The 24,141-nt window shown below is 61.3% G+C and overlaps 1 protein-coding gene across 4 annotated transcripts in view; it reads right to left on the bottom strand.

Annotated features, from left to right (window-relative positions):
- Positions 1–19,756, bottom strand: part of DGAT1 (diacylglycerol O-acyltransferase 1) — a 90,604-nt gene extending 70,848 nt beyond the window's left edge. For all 4 annotated transcript variants that reach the window (XR_014941028.1, XM_085533141.1, XM_085533142.1 and 1 more), the window contains exons 1-2: positions 19,519–19,756; positions 12,668–12,755 (exon numbers count right to left, since the gene is read on the bottom strand). Coding sequence is in view for 3 of the 4 variants with exons in the window: in XM_085533141.1 (XP_085389267.1) it covers positions 12,668–12,755; positions 19,519–19,703 (273 nt within the window). In the remaining variant the exon portion in view is untranslated. The remainder of the gene's footprint in view (positions 1–12,667; positions 12,756–19,518) is intronic.
- Between the last annotated feature and the right edge of the window lie 4,385 nt (positions 19,757–24,141).

The following is a 24,141-nucleotide window of genomic DNA, read 5'->3' as shown; positions in this document are numbered from 1 at the left end:
GGTCACCCTATGGGACACCTCTGTGTCACCCTAAAGATGGGGTCACCCTATGGGACACCCCTGTGTCACCCTAAAGATGGGGTCACCCTAAATCCCCTCTGTGTCACCCTATGGGACACCCCTGTGTCACCCTAAAGATGGGGTCACCCTATGGGACACCCCTGTGTCACCCTAAAGATGGGGTCACCCTAAATCCCCTCTGTGTCACCCTATGGGACACCCCTGTGTCACCCTAAAGATGGGGTCACCCTAAGATCCCCTGTGTCACCCTATGGGACACCCCAGGTCACCCTAAAGCTGGGGTCACCCTAAGATCCCCTCTGTGTCACCCTATAGGACACCCCAGGTCACCCTATAGGACACCCCTGTGTCACCCTAAAGATGGGGTCACCCTATGGGACACCTCTGTGTCACCCTATGGGACACCCCAGGTCACCCTAAAGATGGGGTCACCCTAAATCCCCTCTGTGTCACCCTATGGGACACCCCTGTGTCACCCTAAAGATGGGCTCACCCCAATGTCCCCTCTGTGTCACCCCAATGTCCCCTCTGTGTCACCCCAAAGGACTCCATTGTATCACCCCGACCCTTTAGTCACCCCAAGGGACCCCAATGTCACCCCAAGATCCCCTTTATGTCACCCCAATGCCCTCCATTGTGTCACCCCAAGGCTTCACTTGTGTCACCCCAAGGCCTCTCTTTAGTCACCCCAAACCTTTAGTCACCCCAAGGGACTCCTATGTCACCCCAAGATCCCCTTTATGTCACCCCAAGGCCTCCATTGTGTCACCCCAATGTCTCCTCTGTGTCACCCCGACCCTTTATGTCACCCCAATGCACTCCATTGTGTCACCCCAAGGCCTCCGTTGTGTCACCCCGACCCTTTAGTCACCCCAAGGGATTCCTATGTCACCCCAAGGTCCCCTTTATGTCACCCCATGGGCCTCCATTGTGTCACCCCAAGGCCTCTATTTAGTCACCCCAAGGGACTCCATTGTGTCACCCCGACCCTTTAGTCACCCCAAGGGACTCCTATGTCACCCCAAGGTCCCCTTTATGTCACCCCAAGGCCTCCATTGTGTCACCCTGACCCTTTTGTCACCCCAAGGCCTCTCTTTAGTCACCCCACTGCACTCCATTGTGTCACCCAGACCCTTCTGTCACCCCAATGTCTCCATTGTGTCACCCCAAAGGCCTCCACTGTGTCACCTCGACCCTTTAGTCTCCCTAAAGGACCCCAATGTCACCCCAAGGTCCCCTTTATGTCACCCCATGGGCCTCCATTGTGTCACCCCAACGTCTCCTCTGTGTCACCCCAATACCCTCCATTGTGTCACCCCAAGCCTTCTGTCACTCCAAGGTCCCCTCTGTGTCACCCCCAGGCTTCACTTGTGTCACCCCAAGGCCTCTCTTTAGTCACCCCAATGCCCTCCATTGTGTCACCCCGACCCTTTAGTCTCCCTAAAGGACCCCAATGTCACCCCAAGGTCCCCTTTGTGTCACCCCATTGCACTCCAATGTGCCACACTGACCCTTTGTGTCACCCCAAGGGACTCCATTGTGTCACCCCAAAGGCCTCCACTGTGTCACCCCAAGGCTTCACTTGTGTCACCCCAAGGCCTCCATTGTGTCACCCCTTGCCTTTAGTCACCCTGAAGGACTCCAATGTCACCCCAAGGTCCCTTTTGTGTCACCTGGACCCTTCTGTCACCCCAATGCACTCCAATGTGTCACCCCAAAGGACTCCAATGTCACCCCAAGGCCTCATTTGTGTCACCCCAATGCACTCCAATGTCACCCCAAGGCCTCCATGTTGTCACCCCAATGCACTCCAATGTCACCCCAAGGCCTCCAATGTCACCCCAATGCACTCCAATGTCACCCCAAGGCCTCCAATGTCACCCCAATGCACTCCAATGTCACCCCAAGGCCTCCATGTTGTCACCCCAAAGGACCCCACTGTATCATCCCGACCCTTTTGTCACCCCAAGGTCCCCTTTATGTCACCCCAAGGCCTCCATTGTGTCACCCCAAGGTCCCCTCTGTGTCACCCCAAGGCTTCACTTGTGTCACCCCAAAGGCCTCCATTGTGTCACCCTGACCCTACTGTCACCCCAATGTCTCCTCTGTCACCCCAAGGCCTCTCTTATGTCACCCCAAGGGACTCCATTGTGTCACCCCTCGCCTTTAGTCACCCCAAGGGAATCCAATGTCACCCCAAGGCCTCTATTTAGCCCCCCACTGCACTCCATTGTGTCACCCCAAGGCCTCCACTGTGTCACCCTGAGCCTTTAGTCACCCCAATGTCTCCTCTGTGTCACCCCAAGGCTTCACTTGTGTCACCCCAAAGCACTCCATTGTGTCACCCCAAGGCCTCCATTGTGTCACCCCGACCCTTTAGTCACCCCGAGGCCTCCACTGTGTCACCCCAAGGCCTCTCTTTAGTCACCCCAAAGGCCTCCATGTTGTCACCCCAATGTCTCCTCTGTGTCACCCCAAAGGCCTCCATTGTGTCACCCCAAGGCCTCCATGTTGTCACCCCAAGGCCTTCATTGTGTCACCCGGAGCCTTTAGTCACCCTAAAGGACTCCAATGTCACCCCAAGGTCCCCTTTATGTCACCCCATTGCACTCCATTGTGTCACCCCAAGGCTTCACTTCTGTCACCCCAAGCCTTTAGTCACCCCAATGCTCTCCACTGTGTTACCCCAAGGTCCCCACTGTGTCACCCCGACCCTTCTGTCACCCCAAGGGACTCCAATGTCACCCCAAGGCCTCCATTTTGTTACCCCGACCCTTTAGTCACCCCAATGTCTCCTCTGTGTCACCCCAAAGGACTCCATTTTGTCACCCCAAGGCCTCCATGTTGTCACCCTGACCCTTTAGTCACCCCAAAGCCTCCATTGTGTCACCCCAAGGTCCCCACTGTGTCACCCGGAGCCTTCTGTCACCCCAATTCACTCCATTGTGTCACCCCAAGGTCCCCTTTACGTCACCCCAAGGCCTCCATGTTGTCACCCTGAGCCTCCTGTCACCCCAAAGGCCTCCATTGTGTCACCCTGAGCCTCTCTGCGTCACCCCAAGGCCTCCATTGTGTCACCCCAATGTCCCCTCTGTGTCACCCCAAGGTCCCTTTTGTGTCACCCCGAGCCTTCTGTCACCCCAATTCACTCCATTGTGTCACCCCAAGGCCTCCATGTTGTCACCCCGACCCTTTAGTCCCTTCAATGCACTCCAATGTCACCCCAATGTCCCCTTTATGTCACCCCATTGTACTCCTCTGTGTCACCCCGACCCTTCTGTCACCCCAATATCTCCTCTGTGTCACCCCAAGGCCTCCACTGTGTCACCCCAACCCTTTAGTCACCCCAAGGTCCCCTTTGTGTCACCCCGAGGCCTCCATTGTGTCACTCCAAGGACTCCATGTTGTCACCCCAAGGGACTCCAACGTGTCACCCCAATGTCTCCCCTGTATCACCCCAATGCAGTCCATTGTGTCACCCCAAGGTCCCCTTTATGTCACCCCAAGGCCTCCATGTTGTCACCCGGAGCCTTTAGTCACCCTAAAGGACCCCAATGTCACCCCAAGGTCCCATCTGTGTCACCCCAAGGCCTCCACTGTGTCACCCCAACCCTTCTGTCACCCCAAGGTCCCCTTTGTGTCACCCCATTGCACTCCAATGTGCCACCCTGACCCTTTGTGTCACCCCAATGCCCTCCATTGTGTCACCCCGACCCTTTAGTCACCCTAAAGGACTCCAATGTCACCCCAATGTCCCCTTTATGTCACCCCATTGTACTCCTCTGTGCCACCCCGACCCTTCTGTCACCCCAATATCTCCTCTGTGTCACCCCAAGGCCTCCATTGTGTCACTCCAAGGACTCCATGTTGTCACCCCAAGGGACTCCAATGTGTCACCCCAATGTCCCCCCTGTATCACCCCAATGCAGTCCATTGTGTCACCCCAAGGTCCCCTTTGTGTCACCCCAAGGCCTCCATTGTGTCACCCCAAACCTTTAGTCACCCCAAGGGACTCCTATGTCACCCCAAGGTCCCCTTTATGTCACCCCAAAGGCCTCCATTGTGTCACCCCAATGTCTCCTCTGTGTCACCCCGACCCTTTATGTCACCCCAATGCCCTCCATTGTGTCACCTTGACCCTTTAGTCACCCCAAGGGACTCCACTGTGTCACCCCAATGCCCTCCATGTTGTCACCCTGACCCTTCTGTCACCCCAAGGTCCCCACTGTGTCACCCCAAAGTCCCCACTGTGTCACCCCAAGGTCCCCTTTGTGTCACCCCAAGGTCCCCATTGTGTCACCCCAAGGTCCCCTTTGTGTCACCCCAACCCTTCAGTCCCCCCATTGCACTCCATTGTGTCACCCTGAGCTTACTGTCCCCCCAATGCACTCCATTGTGTCACCCCAAAGGCCTCCACTGTGTCACCCCAAGGTCCCTTTTGTGTCACCCCGAGCCTTCTGTCACCCCAATTCACTCCATTGTGTCACCCCAAGGCCTCCATGTTGTCACCCCAACACTTTTGTCACCCCATTGCACACCATTGTGTCACCCCAACCCTTTAGTCACCCCAACATCTCCTCTGTGTCACCCCAAGGCCTCTCTTTTGTCACCCCAAGGCCTCCATGTTGTCACCCCGACCCTTTAGTCCCCTCAATACACTCCAATGTCCCCCCAATGTCCCCTTTATGTCACCCCATTGTACTCCTCTGTGTCACCCCGACCCTTCTGTCACCCCAATATCTCCTCTGTGTCACCCCAAGGCCTCCACTGTGTCACCCTGACCCTTTAGTCACCCCAAGGCCTCTCTTTAGTCACCCCAATGTCTCCATTGTGTCACCCCAAGGGACTCCACTGTGTCACCCAGCGACCTCCATGTTGTCACCCCAATGTCTCCTCTGTGTCACCCCAAGGCCTCCATAGCGTCACCCAGACCCTTCTGTCACCCCAATGTCTCCATTGTGTCACCCCAAGGTCCCCACTGTGTCACCCCGACCCTTCTGTCACCCCAAGGGACTCCAATGTCACCCCAAGGTCCCCTCTGTGTCACCCCATTGTACTCCATTGTGTCACCCCAACCCTTCTGTCACCCCAAGGCCTCCATTGTGTCACCCCAATGTCCCCTCTATGTCACCCCATTGCACTCCATTGTGTCACCCCAACCCTTCTGTCACCCCAAGGCCTCCATTGTGTCACCCCAATGTCCCCTCTATGTCACCCCATTGCACTCCATTGTGTCACCCCAACCCTTCTGTCACCCCAATGTCCCCTCTGTGTCACCCCAAAGGCCTCCATGTTGTCACCCTGACCCTTTAGTCACCCCATTGCATTCCACTGTGTCACCCTGACCCTTCTGTCACCCCAAGGTCCCCTTTGTGTCACCCCAAGACCTCCATTGTGTCACCCAGACCCTTTAGTCACCCCATTGCCTCTCTTTAGTCACCCCAATGTCTCCATTGTGTCACCCCAAGGTCCCCACTGTGTCACCCTGAGCCTTCTGTCACCCCATTGCACTCCAATGTCACCCCAATGTCCCCTTTATGTCACCCCATTGTACTCCATTGTGTCACCCAGACCCTTCTATCACCCCAAAGTCCCCATTGTGTCACCCCAATGTCCCCTCTATGTCACCCCAATGTACCCACTGTGTCACCCCAACCCTTCTGTCACCCCAATGTCCCCTCTGTGTCACCCCAATGTACTCCAATGTGTCACCCCAACCCTTCTGTCACCCCAAGGTCCCCTCTGTGTCACCCCATTGTACTCCATTGCGTCACCCCAACCCTTCTGTCACCCCCAGGTCCCCTCTGTGTCACCCCAAGGCCTCTCTTATATCACCCCAAACCTTTTGTCACCCCAAAGTCCTCCACTGTGTCACCCAGCGACCTCCATGTTGTCATCCCAAGGACCCCATTGTATCACCCCGACCCTTTTGTCACCCCAAGGTCCCCTCTGTGTCACCCCAAGGCCTCTCTTTAGTCACCCCAAACCTTTAGTCACCCCAAGGGACTCCTATGTCACCCCAAGGTCCCCTTTATGTCACCCCAAAGCCTCCATTGTGTCACCCCAAGGCCTCCATTGTGTCACCCCATGGGCCTCCATTGTGTCACCCCAAGGCCTCTATTTAGGTCACCCCAATGCCCTCCACTGTGTCACCCCAAGGCTTCACTTGTGTCACCCCAAGGCCTCCGTTGTGTCACCCCAACCCTTTAGTCACCCCAAGGGACTCCAATGTCACCCCAAGGTCCCCTTTATGTCACCCCAAAGCCTCCATTGTGTCACCCTGAGGCCTCCATTGTGTCACCCCAAGGTCCCCTCTGTGTCACCCCAAGGCCTCCATTCTGTCACCCCAACCCTTTATCACCCTAAAGGACTCCAATGTCACCCCAAGATTCCCTTTATGTCACCCAATGGGCCTCCATTGTGTCACCCCAGTGTCTCCTCTGTGTCACCCCAATGCCCTCCATTGTGTCACCCAGAGCCTTTAGTCACCCTAAAGGACTCCAATGTCACCCCAAGGCCTCCAATGTCACCCCAATGCACTCCAATGTCACCCCAAGGCCTCCATGTTGTCACCCCAAGGACTCCATTGTATCACCCCAACCCTTTTGTCACCCCAAGGTCCCCTCTGTGTCACCCCAAGGCCTCCATTGTGTCACCCCGACCCTTTAGTCACCCCAAGGGACCCCAATGTCACCCCAAGATCCCCTTTATGTCACCCCAAGGCCTCTCTTTAGTCACCCCAATGTCTCCTCTGTGTCACCCCGACCCTTTATTTCACCCCAATGCCCTCCATTGTGTCACCCCAATGCTTCACTTGTGTCACCCCAAGGCCTCCGTTGTGTCACCCCAACCCTTTAGTCACCCCAAGGGACTCCTATGTCACCCCAAGGTCCCCTTTATGTCACCCCATGGGCCTCCATTCTGTCACCCCAACCCTTTATCACCCTAAAGGACTCCAATGCCACCCCAAGATTCCCTTTATGTCACCCCATGGGCCTCCATTGTGTCACCCCAACATCTCTGTGTCACCCCAAGGGACTCCATTGTGTCACCCCAACATCTCCTCTGTGTCACCCCAAGGCCTCCATTGTGTCACCCAGAGCCTTTAGTCACCCTAAAGGACTCCAATGGCACCCCAATGCACTCCAATGTCACCCCAAGGCCTCCATGTTGTCACCCCAAAGGACCCCATTGTATCACCCCGACCCTTTTGTCACCCCAAGGCCTCTCTGTGTCACCCCAGGGCCTCTCTTTAGTCACCCCAAACCTTTAGTCACCCCAAGGGACTCCTATGTCACCCCAAGGTCCCCTTTATGTCACCCCAATGCCCTCCATTGTGTCATCCCCAATGTCTCCTCTGTGTCACCCCGACCCTTTATTTCACCCCAATGCCCTCCATTGTGTCACCCCAAGGCTTCACTTGTGTCACCCCAAGGCCTCCGTTGTGTCACCCCGACCCTTTAGTCACCCTGAAGGACTCCAATGTCACCCCAAGGTCCAATCTGTGTCACCCCAAGGCCTCCACTGTGTCACCCCGACCCTTCTGTCACCCCAAGGTCCCCTTTGTGTCACCCCATTGCACTCCAATGTGCCACCCTGACCCTTTGTGTCACCCCAATGCCCTCCATTGTGTCACCCCGACCCTTTAGTCACCCTAAAGGACTCCAATGTCACCCCAATGTCCCCTCTATGTCACCCCAATGTACTCCACTGTGTCACCCTGAGCCTTCTGTCACCCCAATGTCCCCTCTGTGTCACCCCAAGGCCTCCATTGTGTCACCCCTTGCCTTTTGTCACCCTAAAGGACTCCAATGTCACCCCAAGGTCCCTTTTGTGTCACCCTGAGCCTTCTGTCACCCCAATGCACTCCAATGTGTCACCCCAAAGGACTCCAATGTCACCCCAAGGCCTCCAATGTCACCCCAATGCACTCCAATGTCACCCCAAGGCCTCCATGTTGTCACCCCAAAAGACTCCATTGTATCACCCCGACCCTTTTGTCACCCCAAGGTCCCCTCTGTGTCACCCCAAGGCCTCTCTTTAGTCACCCCGACCCTTTAGTCACCCCAAGGGACTCCTATGTCACCCCAAGATCCCCTTTATGTCACCCCAAGGCCTCCATTGTGTCACCTTGACCCTTTAGTCACCCCAAGGGACTCCACTGTGTTACCCCAATGCCCTCCATGTTGTCACCCCAACCCTTCTGTCACCCCAAGGTCCCCTCTGTGTCACCCCAAGGCCTCAACTGTGTCCCCCCAAGGCCTCCATGTTGTCACCCTGACCCTTCTGTCACCCCAAAGTCCCCACTGTGTCACCCCAAGGTCCCCTTTGTGTCACCCCAACCCTTCAGTCCCCCCATTGCACTCCATTGTGTCACCCTGAGCTTACTGTCCCCCCAATGCACTCCATTGTGTCACCCCAAGGCCTCACTTGTGTCACCCCAATGCCCTCCATTGTGTCACCCCAAGGCTTCACTTGTGTCACCCCAAGGCCTCCGTTGTGTCACCCCGACCCTTTAGTCACCCCAAGGGATTCCTATGTCACCCCAAGGTCCCCTTTATGTCACCCCATGGGCCTCCATTGTGTCACCCCAAACCTTTAGTCACCCCAAGGGACTCCTATGTCACCCCAAGAACCCTTTATGTCACCCCATGGGCCTCCATTGTGTCACCCTGAGGCCTCCATTGTGTCACCCCAAGGCCTCTATTTAGTCACCCCAAGGGACTCCATTGTGTCACCCCGACCCTTTAGTCACCCCAAGGGACTCCTATGTCACCCCAAGATCCCCTTTATGTCACCCCAAGGCCTCCATTGTGTCACCTTGACCCTTTAGTCACCCCAAGGGACCCCAATGTCACCCCAAGATCCCCTTTATGTCACCCCAAGGCCTCCATTGTGTCACCCCAATGTCTCCTCTGTGTCACCCCGACCCTTTATGTCACCCCAATGCCCTCCATTGTGTCACCCCAAGGCTTCACTTGTGTCACCCCAAGGCCTCTATTTAGTCACCCCGACCCTTTAGTCACCCCAAGGGATTCCTATGTCACCCCAAGGTCCCCTTTATGTCACCCCAAAGCCTCCATTGTGTCACCCCAATGTCCCCTCTGTGTCACCCCAAGGCCTCTATTTAGTCACCCCAAACCTTTAGTCACCCCAAGGGACTCCTATGTCACCCCAAGAACCCTTTATGTCACCCCATGGGCCTCCATTGTGTCACCCCAAGGCCTCTATTTAGTCACCCCAAGGGACTCCATTGTGTCACCCCGACCCTTTAGTCACCCCAAGGGACTCCTATGTCACCCCAAGGTCCCCTTTATGTCACCCCAAAGCCTCCATTGTGTCACCCTGACCCTTTTGTCACCCCAAGGCCTCTCTTTAGTCACCCCACTGCACTCCATTGTGTCACCCAGACCCTTCTGTCACCCCAATGTCTCCATTGTGTCACCCCAAAGGCCTCCACTGTGTCACCTCGACCCTTTAGTCTCCCTAAAGGACCCCAATGTCACCCCAAGGTCCCCTTTATGTCACCCCATGGGCCTCCATTGTGTCACCCCAACGTCTCCTCTGTGTCACCCCAATACCCTCCATTGTGTCACCCCAAGCCTTCTGTCACTCCAAGGTCCCCTCTGTGTCACCCCCAGGCTTCACTTGTGTCACCCCAAGGCCTCTCTTTAGTCACCCCAATGCCCTCCATTGTGTCACCCCGACCCTTTAGTCTCCCTAAAGGACCCCAATGTCACCCCAAGGTCCCCTTTGTGTCACCCCATTGCACTCCAATGTGCCACACTGACCCTTTGTGTCACCCCAAGGGACTCCATTGTGTCACCCCAAAGGCCTCCACTGTGTCACCCCAAGGCCTCCATTGTGTCACCCCTTGCCTTTAGTCACCCTAAAGGACTCCAATGTCACCCCAAGGTCCCTTTTGTGTCACCTGGACCCTTCTGTCACCCCAATGCACTCCAATGTCACCCCAATGCACTCCAATGTGTCACCCCAATGCACTCCAATGTGTCACCCCAAGGCCTCCATGTTGTCACCCCAAAGGACCCCACTGTATCATCCCGACCCTTTTGTCACCCCAAGGTCCCCTTTATGTCACCCCAAAGCCTCCACTGTGTCACCCCAAGGTCCCCTCTGTGTCACCCCAAGGCCTCTCTTTAGTCACCCCAAACCTTTAGTCACCTCAAGGGACTCCAATGTCACCCCAAGATCCCCTTTATGTCACCCCAAGGCCTCTCTTTAGTCACCCCAATGTCTCCTCTGTGTCACCCCGACCCTTTATGTCACCCCAATGCCCTCCATTGTGTCACCCCAAGGCTTCACTTGTGTCACCCCAAGGCCTCCATTGTGTCACCCCGACCCTTTAGTCACCCCAAGGGATTCCTATGTCACCCCAAGGTCCCCTTTATGTCACCCCAAGGCCTCCATTGTGTCACCCCAAGGTCCCCTCTGTGTCACCCCAAGGCTTCACTTGTGTCACCCCATAGGCCTCCATGTTGTCACCCCTTGCCTTTAGTCCCCCCTTTGCACTCCAATGTCCCCCCAATGTCCCCTTTATGTCACCCCATGGGCCTCCATGTTGTCACCCCAACCCTTTTGTCACCCCAATATCTCCTCTGTGTCACCCCAAGGCCTCCACTGTGTCACCCCAACCCTTTAGTCACCCCAAGGTCCCCTTTGTGTCACCCTGAGGCCTCCATTGTGTCACTCCAAGGACTCCATGTTGTCACCCCAAGGGACTCCAATGTGTCACCCCAATGTCCCCCCTGTATCACCCCAATGCAGTCCATTGTGTCACCCCAAGGTCCCCTTTGTGTCACCCCATGGGCCTCCATTGTGTCACCCCAAGGCCTCTATTTAGTCACCCCAAGGGACTCCATTGTGTCACCCCGACCCTTTAGTCACCCCAAGGGACTCCTATGTCACCCCAAGGTCCCCTTTATGTCACCCCAAAGCCTCCACTGTGTCACCCTGAGGCCTCCATTGTGTCACCCCAATGTCCCCTCTGTGTCACCCCAAGGCTTCACTTGTGTCACCCCATAGGCCTCCATGTTGTCACCCCTTGCCTTTAGTCCCCCCTTTGCACTCCAATGTCCCCCCAATGTCCCCTTTATGTCACCCCATGGGCCTCCATGTTGTCACCCCAACCCTTTTGTCACCCCAGTGCCTCCACTGTGTCACCCAGACACCACCACATTGAGACCCCCAGCCCCACATTGAGACCCCCAGCCCCTCACTGAGACCCCCTGCCCCACATTGGGACCCCAGAACCACACTGAGACCCCCAGCCCCACACTGGGACCCCAGCCCCACATTGAGACCCCCAGCCCCTCACTGAGACCCCCTGCCCCACATTGGGACCCCAGAACCACACTGAGACCCCCAGCCCCACATTGAGACCCCCAGCCCCTCACTGAGACCCCCTGCCCCACATTGGGACCCCAGAACCACACTGAGACCCCCAGCCCCACATTGAGACCCCCAGCCCCTCACTGAGACCCCCTGCCCCACATTGGGACCCCAGAACCACACTGAGACCCCCAGCCCCACATTGAGACCCCCAGCCCCTCACTGAGACCCCCTGCCCCACATTGGGACCCCAGAACCACACTGAGACCCCCAGCCCCACATTGAGACCCCCAGCCCCTCACTGAGACCCCCTGCCCCACATTGGGACCCCAGCCCCACACTGAGACCCCCAGCCCCACATTGAGACCCCCAGCCCCACACTGGGACCCCAGCCCCACACTGAGACCCCCAGCCCCACACTGGGACCCCCAGCCCCACATTGAGACCCCCAGCCCCTCACTGAGACCCCCAGCCCCACATTGGGACCCCAGCCACACACTGAGACCCCCAGCCCCACATTGAGACCCCCAGCCCCACACTGGGACCCCAGCCACACACTGAGACCCCCAGCCTCACACTGGGACCTTCACCCCACACTGGGACCCCAGCCCCACATTGGGACCCCAGCCCCACACTGAGACCCCAGCCCCACACTGGGACCCCCAGTCCCACACTGGGACCCCAGCCCCACATTGAGACCCTCAGCCCCACACTGGGACCCCCAGTCCCACACTGGGACCCCCAGTCCCACACTGGGACCCCCAGCCCCACATTGGGACCCCAGCCCCACACTGAGACCCCCAGCCCCACACTGAGACACCAGCCCCACATTGGGACCCCCAGCCTCACATTGAGACCCCAGCCCCACATTGAGTCCCCAGCCCCACACTGGGACCCCAGCCCCACATTGGGACCCCAGCCCCACACTGAGACCCCCAGCCCCACACTGAGACCCCAGCCCCACATTGGCACCCCCAGCCCCACATTGAGACCCCAGCCCCACACTGAGACCCCCAGCCCCACACTGGGACCCCCAGCCCCACACTGGGACCCCCAGCCCCACATTGAGACCCCAGCCCCACATTAGGATCCCAGCCCCACACTGAGACCCCCAGCCCTACACTGGGACCCCAGACCCACATTAGGACCCCATTGCACTCCATGCTGTCACCCCGACCCTTTAGCCCCCCCCCATAAGTGGTCCTTAATGAGTGCAATTAACGCTGTTAATTAATTAGCTCCCATTAATTAATTAGCTCCCATTAATTAATTAATTAGCTCGCATTAATTAACTCACCAACATGACCACACACCAGTTGAGCACCCCCCTGTAGTTGCTGTACCCGCTGCCCGAGCTCAGCAGCGACTCCTGGACGCGGTGACACCTGGGATATGGGGGGGGGGGAACAACGTTATGGAGCCCACCCTTCCCAGTACCCCCCCAGTACCCCCCCAGTGCCCCCCATTGCCCTCCCAGTCCCCCCCATTACCCCCCCAGTGCCCCCCATTACCCCCCCAGTGCCCCCCATTGCCCTCCCAGTCCCCCCCATTGCCACCCCAGTCCCCCCAATTACCCCCCCAGTCCCCCCCATTACCCCCCCAGTGCCCCCCATTGCCCTCCCAGTCCCCCCCATTACCCCCATTGCCCCCATTGCCCCCCCAGTTCATCCCAGTCCCCCCCATTGCCCCCCATTCACCCCCCATTACCTGAGGTCCCCCCCCTCGTCACTCCCTCCGTCGGCCACACTCCCATCCCCCCCCATCCCCCCCATTGCCCCCCAATTCCCTCCCAGTCCCCCCAATACCCCCCCACTCCCCCCTATTCCCCCCACTACCCCCCATTTACCCCCCACTGCCCCCCCAGTCCCCCCCATTGCCCCCCATTCATCCCCCATTACCTGAAGTCCCCCCCCCTCGTCGCTCCCTCCATCGGCCGCACTCCCATCCCCCCCCAGTCCCCTCCAGTCCCCCCCATCCCCCCCATTGCCCCCCCAGTTCATCCCAGTCTCCCCCCATTACCTCCCCAGCCCCCCCAGTTCCTTCCATTGCCCCCCAGTCCCCTTAGTCCCCCCCCCCCAGCCTCCCAGTCCCCCCAGTGCCCCCAGTTCCCCCCATTACCCTCCATTACTCACCCAGTCCCCCCCAGTCCCTTCCCAGTACCCCCATGTCCCCCCCCCGTAACCCCAGTTCCTCCCAGTCCCCCCCCAACCGCCCCCCTGAGCCTCCCAGTCCCCCCCAGTTCCTCCCAGTACCCCCAGTATCCCCCCAGTCCCCCCCAGTCCCTTCCCAGTACCCCCCAGTCCCCCTTCCCCCCCCAGTACCCCCAAATTCCCCCCAGTCCCTTCCCAGTCCTCCCCAGTCTCCCCCATTCCCTCCCAGTTACCCCCAGTCCCCCCCGTCCCTTCCCAATCTCCCCCAGTACCCCCAAGTTCCTTCCCAGTTCCTCCCAGTCCCTCCCAGTCCTTTCCCAGTACCCCCAAGTTCCTCCCAGTGCCCCCCCAGTCCCTCCCAGTCCCCCCGTCCCCCCCCAGTACCCCCAAATTCCTCCCAGTCCTCCCCAGTCCCTCCCAGTACCCCCAAGTTCCCCCCAGTTCCTCCCAGTCCCTCCCAGTTCCTCCCAGTACCCCCAGTCCCCCCCAGTCCCTTCCCATTTCCCCCCCAAGCCCCCCATGATCCAGGTCATTATAAGGGTCCCCCAATACCTTTAGGTTCCCTCCCAGTCCCCCCCAGTCCCCCCCAGTGCTCCCAATACCCCTCCATTCCCTTAACAGTCCCCCCCCAGTTCCTCCCAGTCCCCCCCAGTGCCCCCAGTTCCCCCCATTACCCTCCATTACTCCCCCAGTCCCCCCCAGTCCCTTCCCAGTACCCCCAAGTCCCTTCCCAGTTCCTCCCAGTACCCCAAGTTCCTCCCATTCCCTCCCAGTTCCTCCCAGTACCCCCAGTTCTCTCCCAGTCTCTTCCCAGTCCCCCCCAGTTCCTTCCAGTACCCCAAGTTCCCCCCAGTCCCTTCCCAGTTCCTCCCAGTCCCCCCCAGTTCCCTCCCAGTTCCCCCAGTCCCCCCCAAGTCCCCTCCCAGTCCCTCTCAGTGCCCCCCAATACTCCCAATACACCCCCCATTACCCTCCCAGTCCTCCCAGTCCCCCCCAGTGCTCCCAATAGCCCCCAATTCCTTCCCAGTCCCCCCCAGTCCCCCCCCAGTACCCTCCTAGTCCCTCTCAGTGCCCCCCAGTCCCTCCCAGTACCCCCAAGTTCCCCCCAGTTCCTCCCAGTCCCCCCCAGTGCCCCCCAGTTCACCCAAGTCCCTCCCAGTCCCCCCCAGTTCCTCCCAGTCCCCCCCAGTCCCTCCCAGTACCCCCAAGTTCCCCCCCAGTCCTCTCCCAACCACCACCCTGAGCCTCCCAGTCCCCCCCAGTCCCTTCCCAGTACCCCCAAGTCCCTCCAAGAAGCCCCCCCAGTCCCTCCAATTTCCCCCCAGTCCCCCCCAGTTACCCCCAGCACCCCCCCCCAGTTCTCTCCCAGTCCCTCCCAGTTCCCCCCAGTCCCTTCCAGTTCCTCCCAGTCCCTTCCCAATCCTCCCCAGTCCCCCCCATTGCCCCCCCAGTTCCCCCCAGTGCCCCCAATACCCCCCCAATACCCCCCCATTCCCCCCCATTGCCCCCATTCCCCCCCCATTACCCGAAGTCCCCCCCCCTTGTCGCTCCCTCCATCGGCCGCACTCCCATCCCCCCCATCCCCCCCAGTCCCCCCCATTACCCCCCTATTACCCCCCCATTTCCCCCCATTACCCCCCATTGCCCCCCATCCCCCCCATTATACCCCCATTCCCCCCCATTACCTGAAGACCCCCCCCCTCGTCACTCCCTCCGTCGGCCGCACTCCCATTTCCCCCCAGTCCCCCCCATTGCCCCCCTATTACTCCCCCATTTCCCCCCATTACCCCCCACTGCCCCCCATCCCCCCATTCCCCCCCCCATTTCCTGAAGTCCCCCCCCCCTTGTCACTCCCTCCGTCGGCCGCACTCCCATCCCCTCCAAGTCCCCCCCAGTTCCCCCCATTGCCCCCCAAGTCCCTCCCAGCCCCCCCAATACCCCCCATTGCTCCCCCTGTCCCCCCCATTCCCCCCATTCCCCCCCATTACCTGAAGTCCCCCCCCCTCGTCGCTCCCTCCATCAGCCACACTCCCATCCCCCCCAGTCCCCCCCATTTCCCCCCTATTACTCCCCCATTTCCCCCCATTACCCCCCATTGCCCCCCATGCCCCCATTCCCCCCCCATTACCTGAAGTCCCCCCCCTTGTCACTCCCTCCGTCGGCCGCACTCCCATCCCCCCCCATCCCCCCCATTACCCCCCCAGTCCCCCCAATACCCCCCCACTCCCCCCCATTGCCCCCATTCCCCCCCATTACCTGAAGTCCCCCCCCCTCGTCACTCCCTCCGTCGGCCGCACTCCCATCCCCCCCCATCCCCCCCATTACCCCCCAGTCCCTCCCAGTCCCCCCAATACCCCCCCACTCCCCCCTATTCCCCCCATTCCCCCCCATTGCCCCCCATTCCCCCCCATTACCTGAAGTCCCCCCCCCCTTGTCACTCCCTCCGTCGGCCGCACTCCCATCCCCCCCCAGTTCCCCCCAGTGCTCCCAGTCCTCCCCATTGACCCCCCAGTCCCCCCAGTGCCCCCAATACCCCTCCATTCCCCCCCACTCCCCCACATTAGACCCCCATTCCCCCCCCATTACCTGAAGACCCCCCCCCTTGTCGCTCCCTCCATCGGCCTCACTCCCATCCCCCCCAGTCCCCCCCAGACCCTTCCCAGTCCTCCCAGTTCCCCCCATTGCTCCCCCCAGTCCCTCCAGCCCCCCCAATACCCCCCAGTGCCCCCCACTCCCCCCCATTGCCCCCCATTCCCCCCCATTACCTGAAGCCCCCCCCCCTTGTCGCTCCCTCCATCGGCCGCACTCCCATCCCCCCCCAGTCCCCCCTATTGCCCCCTATTGCCCCCCCACTCCCCCCAATACCCCCCACTGCCCCCCCAGTTCCCCCCATTCCCCCCAGTCCCCCCCATTCACCCCCCATTACCTAAAGTCCCCCCCCCTCGTCGGCCGCACTCCCAATCCCCCCCAGTATCCTCCCACATTCCCCCCCAATACCCCCCCATCCCCCCCCAATACCCCCCCAGTGCCCCCCATTACCTTCCCAGTGCCCCCCATTCCCCCATTACCCCCCATTGCCCCCTATTCACCCCCATTACCTGAAGTTCCCCCCCCTTATCACTCCCATCCCCCCCCCATCCCCCCCCAGTCCCCTCTATTGCCCTCCCAGTTCTCCCCCATCCCCCCCAGTCCCCCCCATTAACCCCCATTATCCCCCAATACCCCCCCATTGCCCCCCATTTACCCCCCATTGCCCCCATTATCCCCCATTGACCCCCATTATCCCCCAATACCCCCGCGATTCCCCCCCATTGCCCCCATTAACCCCATTACCCCCCATCCCACCCAGTCCGCCCCATTACCCCCCATTACCCCCCAATACCCCCCATTGCCCCCCATTACCTTCCCAGTGCCCCCCACTCCCCCCCATTATCCCCCATTCCCCCCCATTACCTGAAGTCCCCCCCCCTTGTCACTCCCTCCGTCGGCCGCACTCCCATCCCCCCCCAGTTCCCCCCAACCCCCTATTGCCCCCCAGTCCCCCCAATACCCCCCATTGCCCCCCATTACCTTCCCATTCCCCCCCACTCCCCCCCATTGCCCCCCATTCACCCCCCATTACCTGAAGTCCCCCACCCTCGTCGCTCCCTCCGTCAGCCACACTCCCATCCCCCCCCATCCCCCCTATTACCCCCCTATTACTCCCCCATTACCCCCCATTACCCCCCATTGCCCCCCATTACCTTCCCATTACCCCCCATTACCCCCCCATTGCCCCCATTCACCCCCCATTACCTGAAGTCCCCCCCCTTGTCACTCCCTCCGTCGGCCGCACTCCCATCCCCCCCCAGTCCCCCCAGTCCGCCCTATTGCCCCCCCAGTCCCCCCAATACCCCCCCATTCCCCCCCATTACCCCCCCATTGCCCCCATTCCCCCCCCATTACCTGAAGTCCCCCCCCCTTGTCGCTCCCTCCATCGGCCGCACTCCCATCCCCCCCCCAGTCCCCCCTATTGCCCCCCCATTGCCCCCAATACCCCCCATTGCCCCCCCAGTCCCCCCCATTCACCCCCCATTACCTAAAGTCCCCCCCCCTCGTCACTCCCTCCGTCGGCCGCACTCCCATCCCCCCCCATCCCCCCCATTGCCCCCCAGTCCTCCCCATTGACCCCCCAGTCCCCCCCAGTGCCCCCATTACCCCCCCATTACCCCCCATTTCCCCATTACCTGAAGTCCCCCCCCCCTTGTCGCTCCCACCTTCGGCCTCACTCCCATCCCCCCCATCCCCCCCAGACCCTCCCCAGTCCTCCCAGTTCCCCCCAGTCCCCCCAGTCCCTCCAGCCCCCCCAATACCCCCCATTGCCCCCCATTACCTTCCCATTCCCCCCCATTCCCCCCCATTCCCCCCCATTGCCCCCATTCCCCCCCATTCCCTGAAGTCCCCCCCCCTTGTCGCTCCCTCCATCGGCCACACTCCCATCCCCCCCCAGTCCCCCCTATTGCCCCCTATTGCCCCCCCACTCCCCCCAATACCCCCCATTGCCCCCCCAGTTCCCCCCATTCCCCCCATTCACCCCCCATTACCTGAAGTCCCCCCCCCCTCGTCGGCCGCACTCCCAATCCCCCCCAGTATCCTCCCAGTCCCCCCCATCCCCCACATTCCCCCCCAATACCCCCCCATCCCCCCCCAATACCCCCCCAGTGCCCCCCATTACCTTCCCAGTGCCCCCCATTCCCCCATTACCCCCCATTGCCCCCTATTCACCCCCATTACCTGAAGTTCCCCCCCCCTTATCACTCCCATCCCCCCCCCATCCCCCCCAGTCCCCCCTATTGCCCTCCCAGTTCTCCCCCATTCCCCCCAGTCCCCCCCATTGACCCCCATTATCCCCCAATACCCCCCCATTGCCCCCCATTTACCCCCCATTGCCCCCATTATCCCCCATTGACCCCCATTATCCCCCAATACCCCCCCGATTCCCCCCCATTGCCCCCATTACCCCCCATCCCCCCCAGTCCGCCCCATTGACCCCCATTATCCCCCAATACCCCCCATTGCCCCCCATTACCTTCCCAGTGCCCCCCACTCCCCCCCATTATCCCCCATTCCCCCCCATTACCTGAAGTCCCCCCCCTTGTCACTCCCTCCGTCGGCCGCACTCCCATCCCCCCCCAGTCCCCCCAGTCCGCCCTATTGCCCCCCCAGTCCCCCCAATACCCCCCATTGCCCCCCATTACCTTCCCATTCCCCCCCACTCCCCCCCATTGCCCCCCATTCATCCCCCATTACCCGAAGTCCCCCCCCCTTGTCACTCCCTCCATCGGCCGCACTCCCATCCCCCCCCAGTCCCCCTTATTGCCCCCTATTGCCCCCCCATTGCCCCCAATACCCCCCATTGCCCCCCCAGTCGCCCCCAGTCCCCCCTATTGCCCCCCCATTGCTCCCAATACCCCCCATTGCCCCCCCAGTTCCCCCCATTCCCCCCATTCACCCCCCATTACCTAAAGTCCCCCCCCCGCGTCGGCCGCACTCCCAATCCCCCCCAGTATCCCCCACATTCCCCCCCAATACCCCCCCCTCCCTCAATACCCCCCCAGTGCCCCCCATTACCTTCCCAGTCCCCCCCCATTGCCCCCTATTCACCCCCATTACCTGAAGTTCCCTCCCCTTATCACTCCCATCCCCCCCCCCATCCCCCCCAGTCCCCTCTATTGCCCTCCCAGTTCTCCCCCATCCCCCCCAGTCCCCCCCATTGACCCCCATTATCCCCCAATACCCCCCCATTGCCCCCATTATCCCCCATTGCCCCCATTACCCCCCATTGACCCCCATTATCCCTCAATACCCCCCCGATTCCCCCCCATTCCCCCCCCATTGCCCCCATTACCCCCCATCCCCCCCAGTCTGCCCCATTGACCCCCATTATCCCCCAATACCCCCCCAGTGCCCCCCAATACCCCCCCAATACCCCCCATTGCCCCCCATTCCCCCCCATTACCTGAAGTCCCCCCCCCGGTCGCTGTGTCCATGTTCCGCCCTATTTCCCGTCCCGGCTCCATCCTCGTGTCGGTCATTGGCCGAATATTGGGGGGGGGTCTTCATAGTGGGGGTGCTCGCCCCCCCCCCGCCCCCTCCCCTCCGTTTCCGGTTCCCCCCGGGACCCCCCCCCGCATTGGCCGCCATCGTGCAGCGATCAACCAGCGAACAGGAACCGGCCGAAACGAAGGCAACGCCCCCCCCCCTCAATTCCACGCCCCCCCCCCAATACCACGCCCCCCCCCCCACAATTCCACGCCCCCCCCCATAATACCACGCCCCCCCCCACAATTCCACGCCCCCCCCCATAATACCACGCCCCCCCCATATAATACCACGCCCCCCCCCAGGATACCACGCCCCCCCATATAATACCACGCCCCCCACCTTTAATTGCCCCCCCAATTCCACGCCCCCCCCCTCAATCCCACGCCCCCCCCCAATTCCACGCCCCCCCCATAATACCACGCCCCCCTCAATTCCACGCCCCCCCCTTTAATTGCCCCCCCAATTCCACGCCCCCCCTCAATCCCACGCCCCCCCCCCAAAATACCACGCCCCCCCCTCAATTCCACGCCCCCCCCATAATACAACACTCCCCCTCAATTCCAAGCCCCCCCCATAATACCACGCCCCCCCCATAATACCACGCCCCCCCTCAATTCCACGCCCCCCCCTATAATACCACGCCCCCCCCATATTTCCACGCCCCCCCTCAATACCACGCCCCCCCTCGATTCCACGCCCCCCCATAATACCACGCCCCCCCCATAATACCACGCCCCCCCCATAATACCTCGCCCCCCCATAATACCACGCCCCCCCCTCAATACCACGCCCCCCCCATAATACCACGCCCCCCCCCAATACCACGCCCCCCAATAATACCACGCCCCCCCCAATACCACGCCCCCCCCATAATACCACGCCCCCCCCATAATACCACGCCCCCCCCATAATACCACGCCCCCCCCCAATACCACGCCCCCCAATAATACCACGCCCCCCCCAATACCACGCCCCCCCATAATACCACGCCCCCCCCTCAATACCTCGCCCCCCCCATAATACCACGCCCCCCCCATAATACCACGCCCCCCCCTCAATACCTCGCCCCCCCCATAATACCACGCCCCCCCCATAATACCACGCCCCCCCCTCAATTCCACGCCCCCCCCTTTAATTGCCCCCCCCAATTCCACGCCCCCCCTCAATACCACGCCCCCCCATAATACCACGCCCCCCCCTCAATTCCACGCCCCCCCCATAATACAACACTCCCCCTCAATTCCAAGCCCCCCCCCCATAATACCACGCCCCCCCATAATACCACGCCCCCCCCCCCACAATTCCACGCCCCCCCCATAATACCACGCCCCCCCCATAATACCACGCCCCCCCCATAATACCACGCCCCCCCCTTTAATTGCCCCCCCAATTCCACGCCCCCCCCTCAATCCCACGCCCCCCCCTCAATTCCACGCCCCCCCCATAATACAACACTCCCCCTCAATTCCAAGCCCCCCCCCCATAATACCACGCCCCCCCCTAATTCCACGCCCCCCCCCATAATTCCACGCCCCCCCCTCAATACCACGCCCCCCCCTCAATTCCACGCCCCCCCCTCAATACCACACCCCCCCCATAATAACACGCCCCCCCCTCAATATCACGCCCCACCCCATAATAACACGCCCCCCCCTTTAATTGCCCCCCCCTTTCCACGCCCCCCCACCCATAATACCACGCCCCCCCCTTTAATTGCCCCCCCCAATTCCACGCCCCCCCCTCAATCCCACGCCCCCCCCTCAATACCACGCCCCCCCCTCAATACCACGCCCCCCCCACAATACCACGCCCCCCCCTCAATACCACGTCCCCCCATAATACCACGCCCCCCCCTCAATACCACGCCCCCCCATAATACCACGCCCCCCCATAACACCACGCCCCCCCCCAATCCCACGCCCCCCCCCAATCCCACGCCCCCCCCCAATCCCACGCCCCCCTCAATACCACGCCCCCCCATAATACCACGCCCCCCCCTCAATTCCACGCCCCCCCCCTTTAATTGCCCCCCCCAATTCCCCGCCCCCCCTTTAATGGCCCCCTCCAATTCCACCCCCCCCTCAATTCCCCACCCCCCCCCATTTCCACGCCCCCCCTCAATTCCCCGCCCCCCCTCAATTCCACGCCCCCCCAATTCCACGCCCCCCCATCGATTGAATTTCCCCCCCTCAATTCCACGCCCCCCCTCATTTCCACGCCCCCCCTCAATTCCCCGCCCCCTCAATTCCATCCCCCCCCCTCATTTCCACGCCCCCCATTTCCACGCCCCTCCCTCAATTCCCCGCCCCCCCCAATCCCACTCCCCCCCCAATTCCACGCCCCCCCTCCTTTAATTGCTCCCCCCAATCCACGCCCCCCCATCAATTCAATTCCCCCCCCTCAATTCCACGCCCCCCCATTTCCACGCCCCCCCTAATTCAACCCCCCCTCATTTCTCCGCCCCCCCCAATTCCACGCCCCCCCTTTAATTGCCCCCCTCAATTCCACGCCACCCCATAATTCCACCCCCCCAATTCCACTCCCCCCCTTTAATTGCCCCCCCCAATCCCACGCCCCCCCTCAATTCCACGCCCCCCCTCCTTTAATTGCCCCCCCTCAATTCCACGCCCCCCCTCCTTTAATTGCCCCCCCTCAATTCCACGCCCCCCCTCTTTTAATTGCCCCCCCTCAATTCCACGCCCCCCCTCCTTTAATTGCCCCCCCTCAATTCCCCGCCCCCCCAATCTCCCCCACTAATTCCACCCCTCCCCAATCCCACGCCCCCCCCTTAATTCTACGCCCCCCCCCCAATTCCACCCCCTCCAATTCCCCGCCTCCCCCTCAATTCCACCCCCCCCCATTTCCACGCCCCCCCCTTTAATTGTCCCCCCTCAATTCCACCCCCCCCTCAATTACCCCCCCCATTTCCACGCCCCCCCTAATTCAACCCCCCCCATCAATTCTCCGCCCCCCCCAATTCCACGCCCCCCCTTTAATTGCCCCCCCCAATCCCACCCCCCCCTCAATTCCACGCCCCCCCCTCCTTTAATTGCCCCCCCCCATTCCACGCCCCCCCCATCAATTCAATTCCCACGCCCCCCATTTAATTGGCCCCCCTAATTCCCCCCCCCAATTCCACACCCCCCCCCCTTTAATTGCCCCCCCCAATCCCACGCCCCCCCTCAATTCCACGCCCCCCCTCCTTTAATTGCCCCCCCCCATTCCACGCCCCCCCCATCAATTCAATTCCCACGCCCCCCATTTAATTGCCCCCCCCTAATTCCCCCCCCTCAATTCCCCCCCTCAATCCCACGCCCCCCCCCTTTAATTGACCCCCCCCCAATTCCACGCCCCCCCTCAATTCCCCCCCCAATCCCACGCCCCCCCTTCAATTCCACTCCCCCCCCATAATACCACGCCCCCCCCCAATTCCACGCCCCCCCCAATTCCCCCCCTTCAATTCCACCCCCCCCACCATTTCCACCCCCCCCCTCAATTCCCCGCCCCCCCTTAATCCCACACCCCTCCATTTCCACCCCCCCACCTCAATTCCACGCCCCCCCCTTTAATTGCCCCCTCAATTCCCCGCCCCCCCTCATTTCCACGCCCCCCCCCAATTCCACGCCCCCCTTAATTCCACCCCCCCGATTCCACGCCCCCCCTCAATTCCACGCCCCCCCTATAATACCAAGCCCCCCCATTTCCGCGCCCCCCCATCATTCTACGCCCCCCCCCACAATTCCGCCCCCCAATTCCACGCCCTCCAATTCCCCGCCCCCCCCTCAATTCCACCCCCCCCAATTCCACGCCCCCCCCTTTAATTGCCCCCCCTCAATTCCACGCCCCCCCCATAATTCCACCCCCCCAATTCCCTGCCCCCCCTTTAATGGCCCCCTCCAATTCCACCCCCCCCTCAATTCCCCACCCCCCCCCATTTCCCCGCCCCCCCTCAATTCCACCCCCCCCCAATTTCCACGCCCCCCCCTTTAATTACCCCCTCAATTCCCCGCCCCCCTCAATTCCCCCCCACTAATTCCACCCCTCCCCAATCCCACGCCCCCCCCTTAATTCTACGCCCCCCCCCCCAATTCCACCCCCTCCAATTCCCCGCCCCCCCCCCTCAATTCCACCCCCCCCCATTTCCACGCCCCCCCTTTAATTGCCCCCCCTCAATTCCACCCCCCCCTCAATTACCCCCCCCATTTCCACGCCCCCCCTAATTCAACCCCCCCTCAATTCTCCGCCCCCCCCAATCCCACTCCCCCCCCCAATTCCACGCCTCCCCTCCTTTAATTGCCCCCCCAAATCCACGCCCCCCCATCAATTCAATTCCCCCCCCTTAATTCCACGCCCCCCCCAATCCCACGCCCCCCCCAATCCCACCCCCGCTCAATTACCCCCCCAAAATTCCACGCCCCCCCATTTCCACGCCCCCCCTAATTCAACCCCCCCTCAATTCTCCGCCCCCCCCAATTCCACGCCCCCCCCCAATTCCACGCCCCCCCCCAATCCCACGCACCCTCCCCACTCCCCGCCC

The sequence above is a fragment of the Coturnix japonica genome, unplaced genomic scaffold (genome assembly GCF_054131305.1).
Source record: "Coturnix japonica strain WE unplaced genomic scaffold, WE-NBRP24 Scf054, whole genome shotgun sequence".
Classification (NCBI taxonomy): domain Eukaryota; kingdom Metazoa; phylum Chordata; class Aves; order Galliformes; family Phasianidae; genus Coturnix; species Coturnix japonica.
This window is presented reverse-complemented; position numbering and strand designations above follow the sequence as displayed.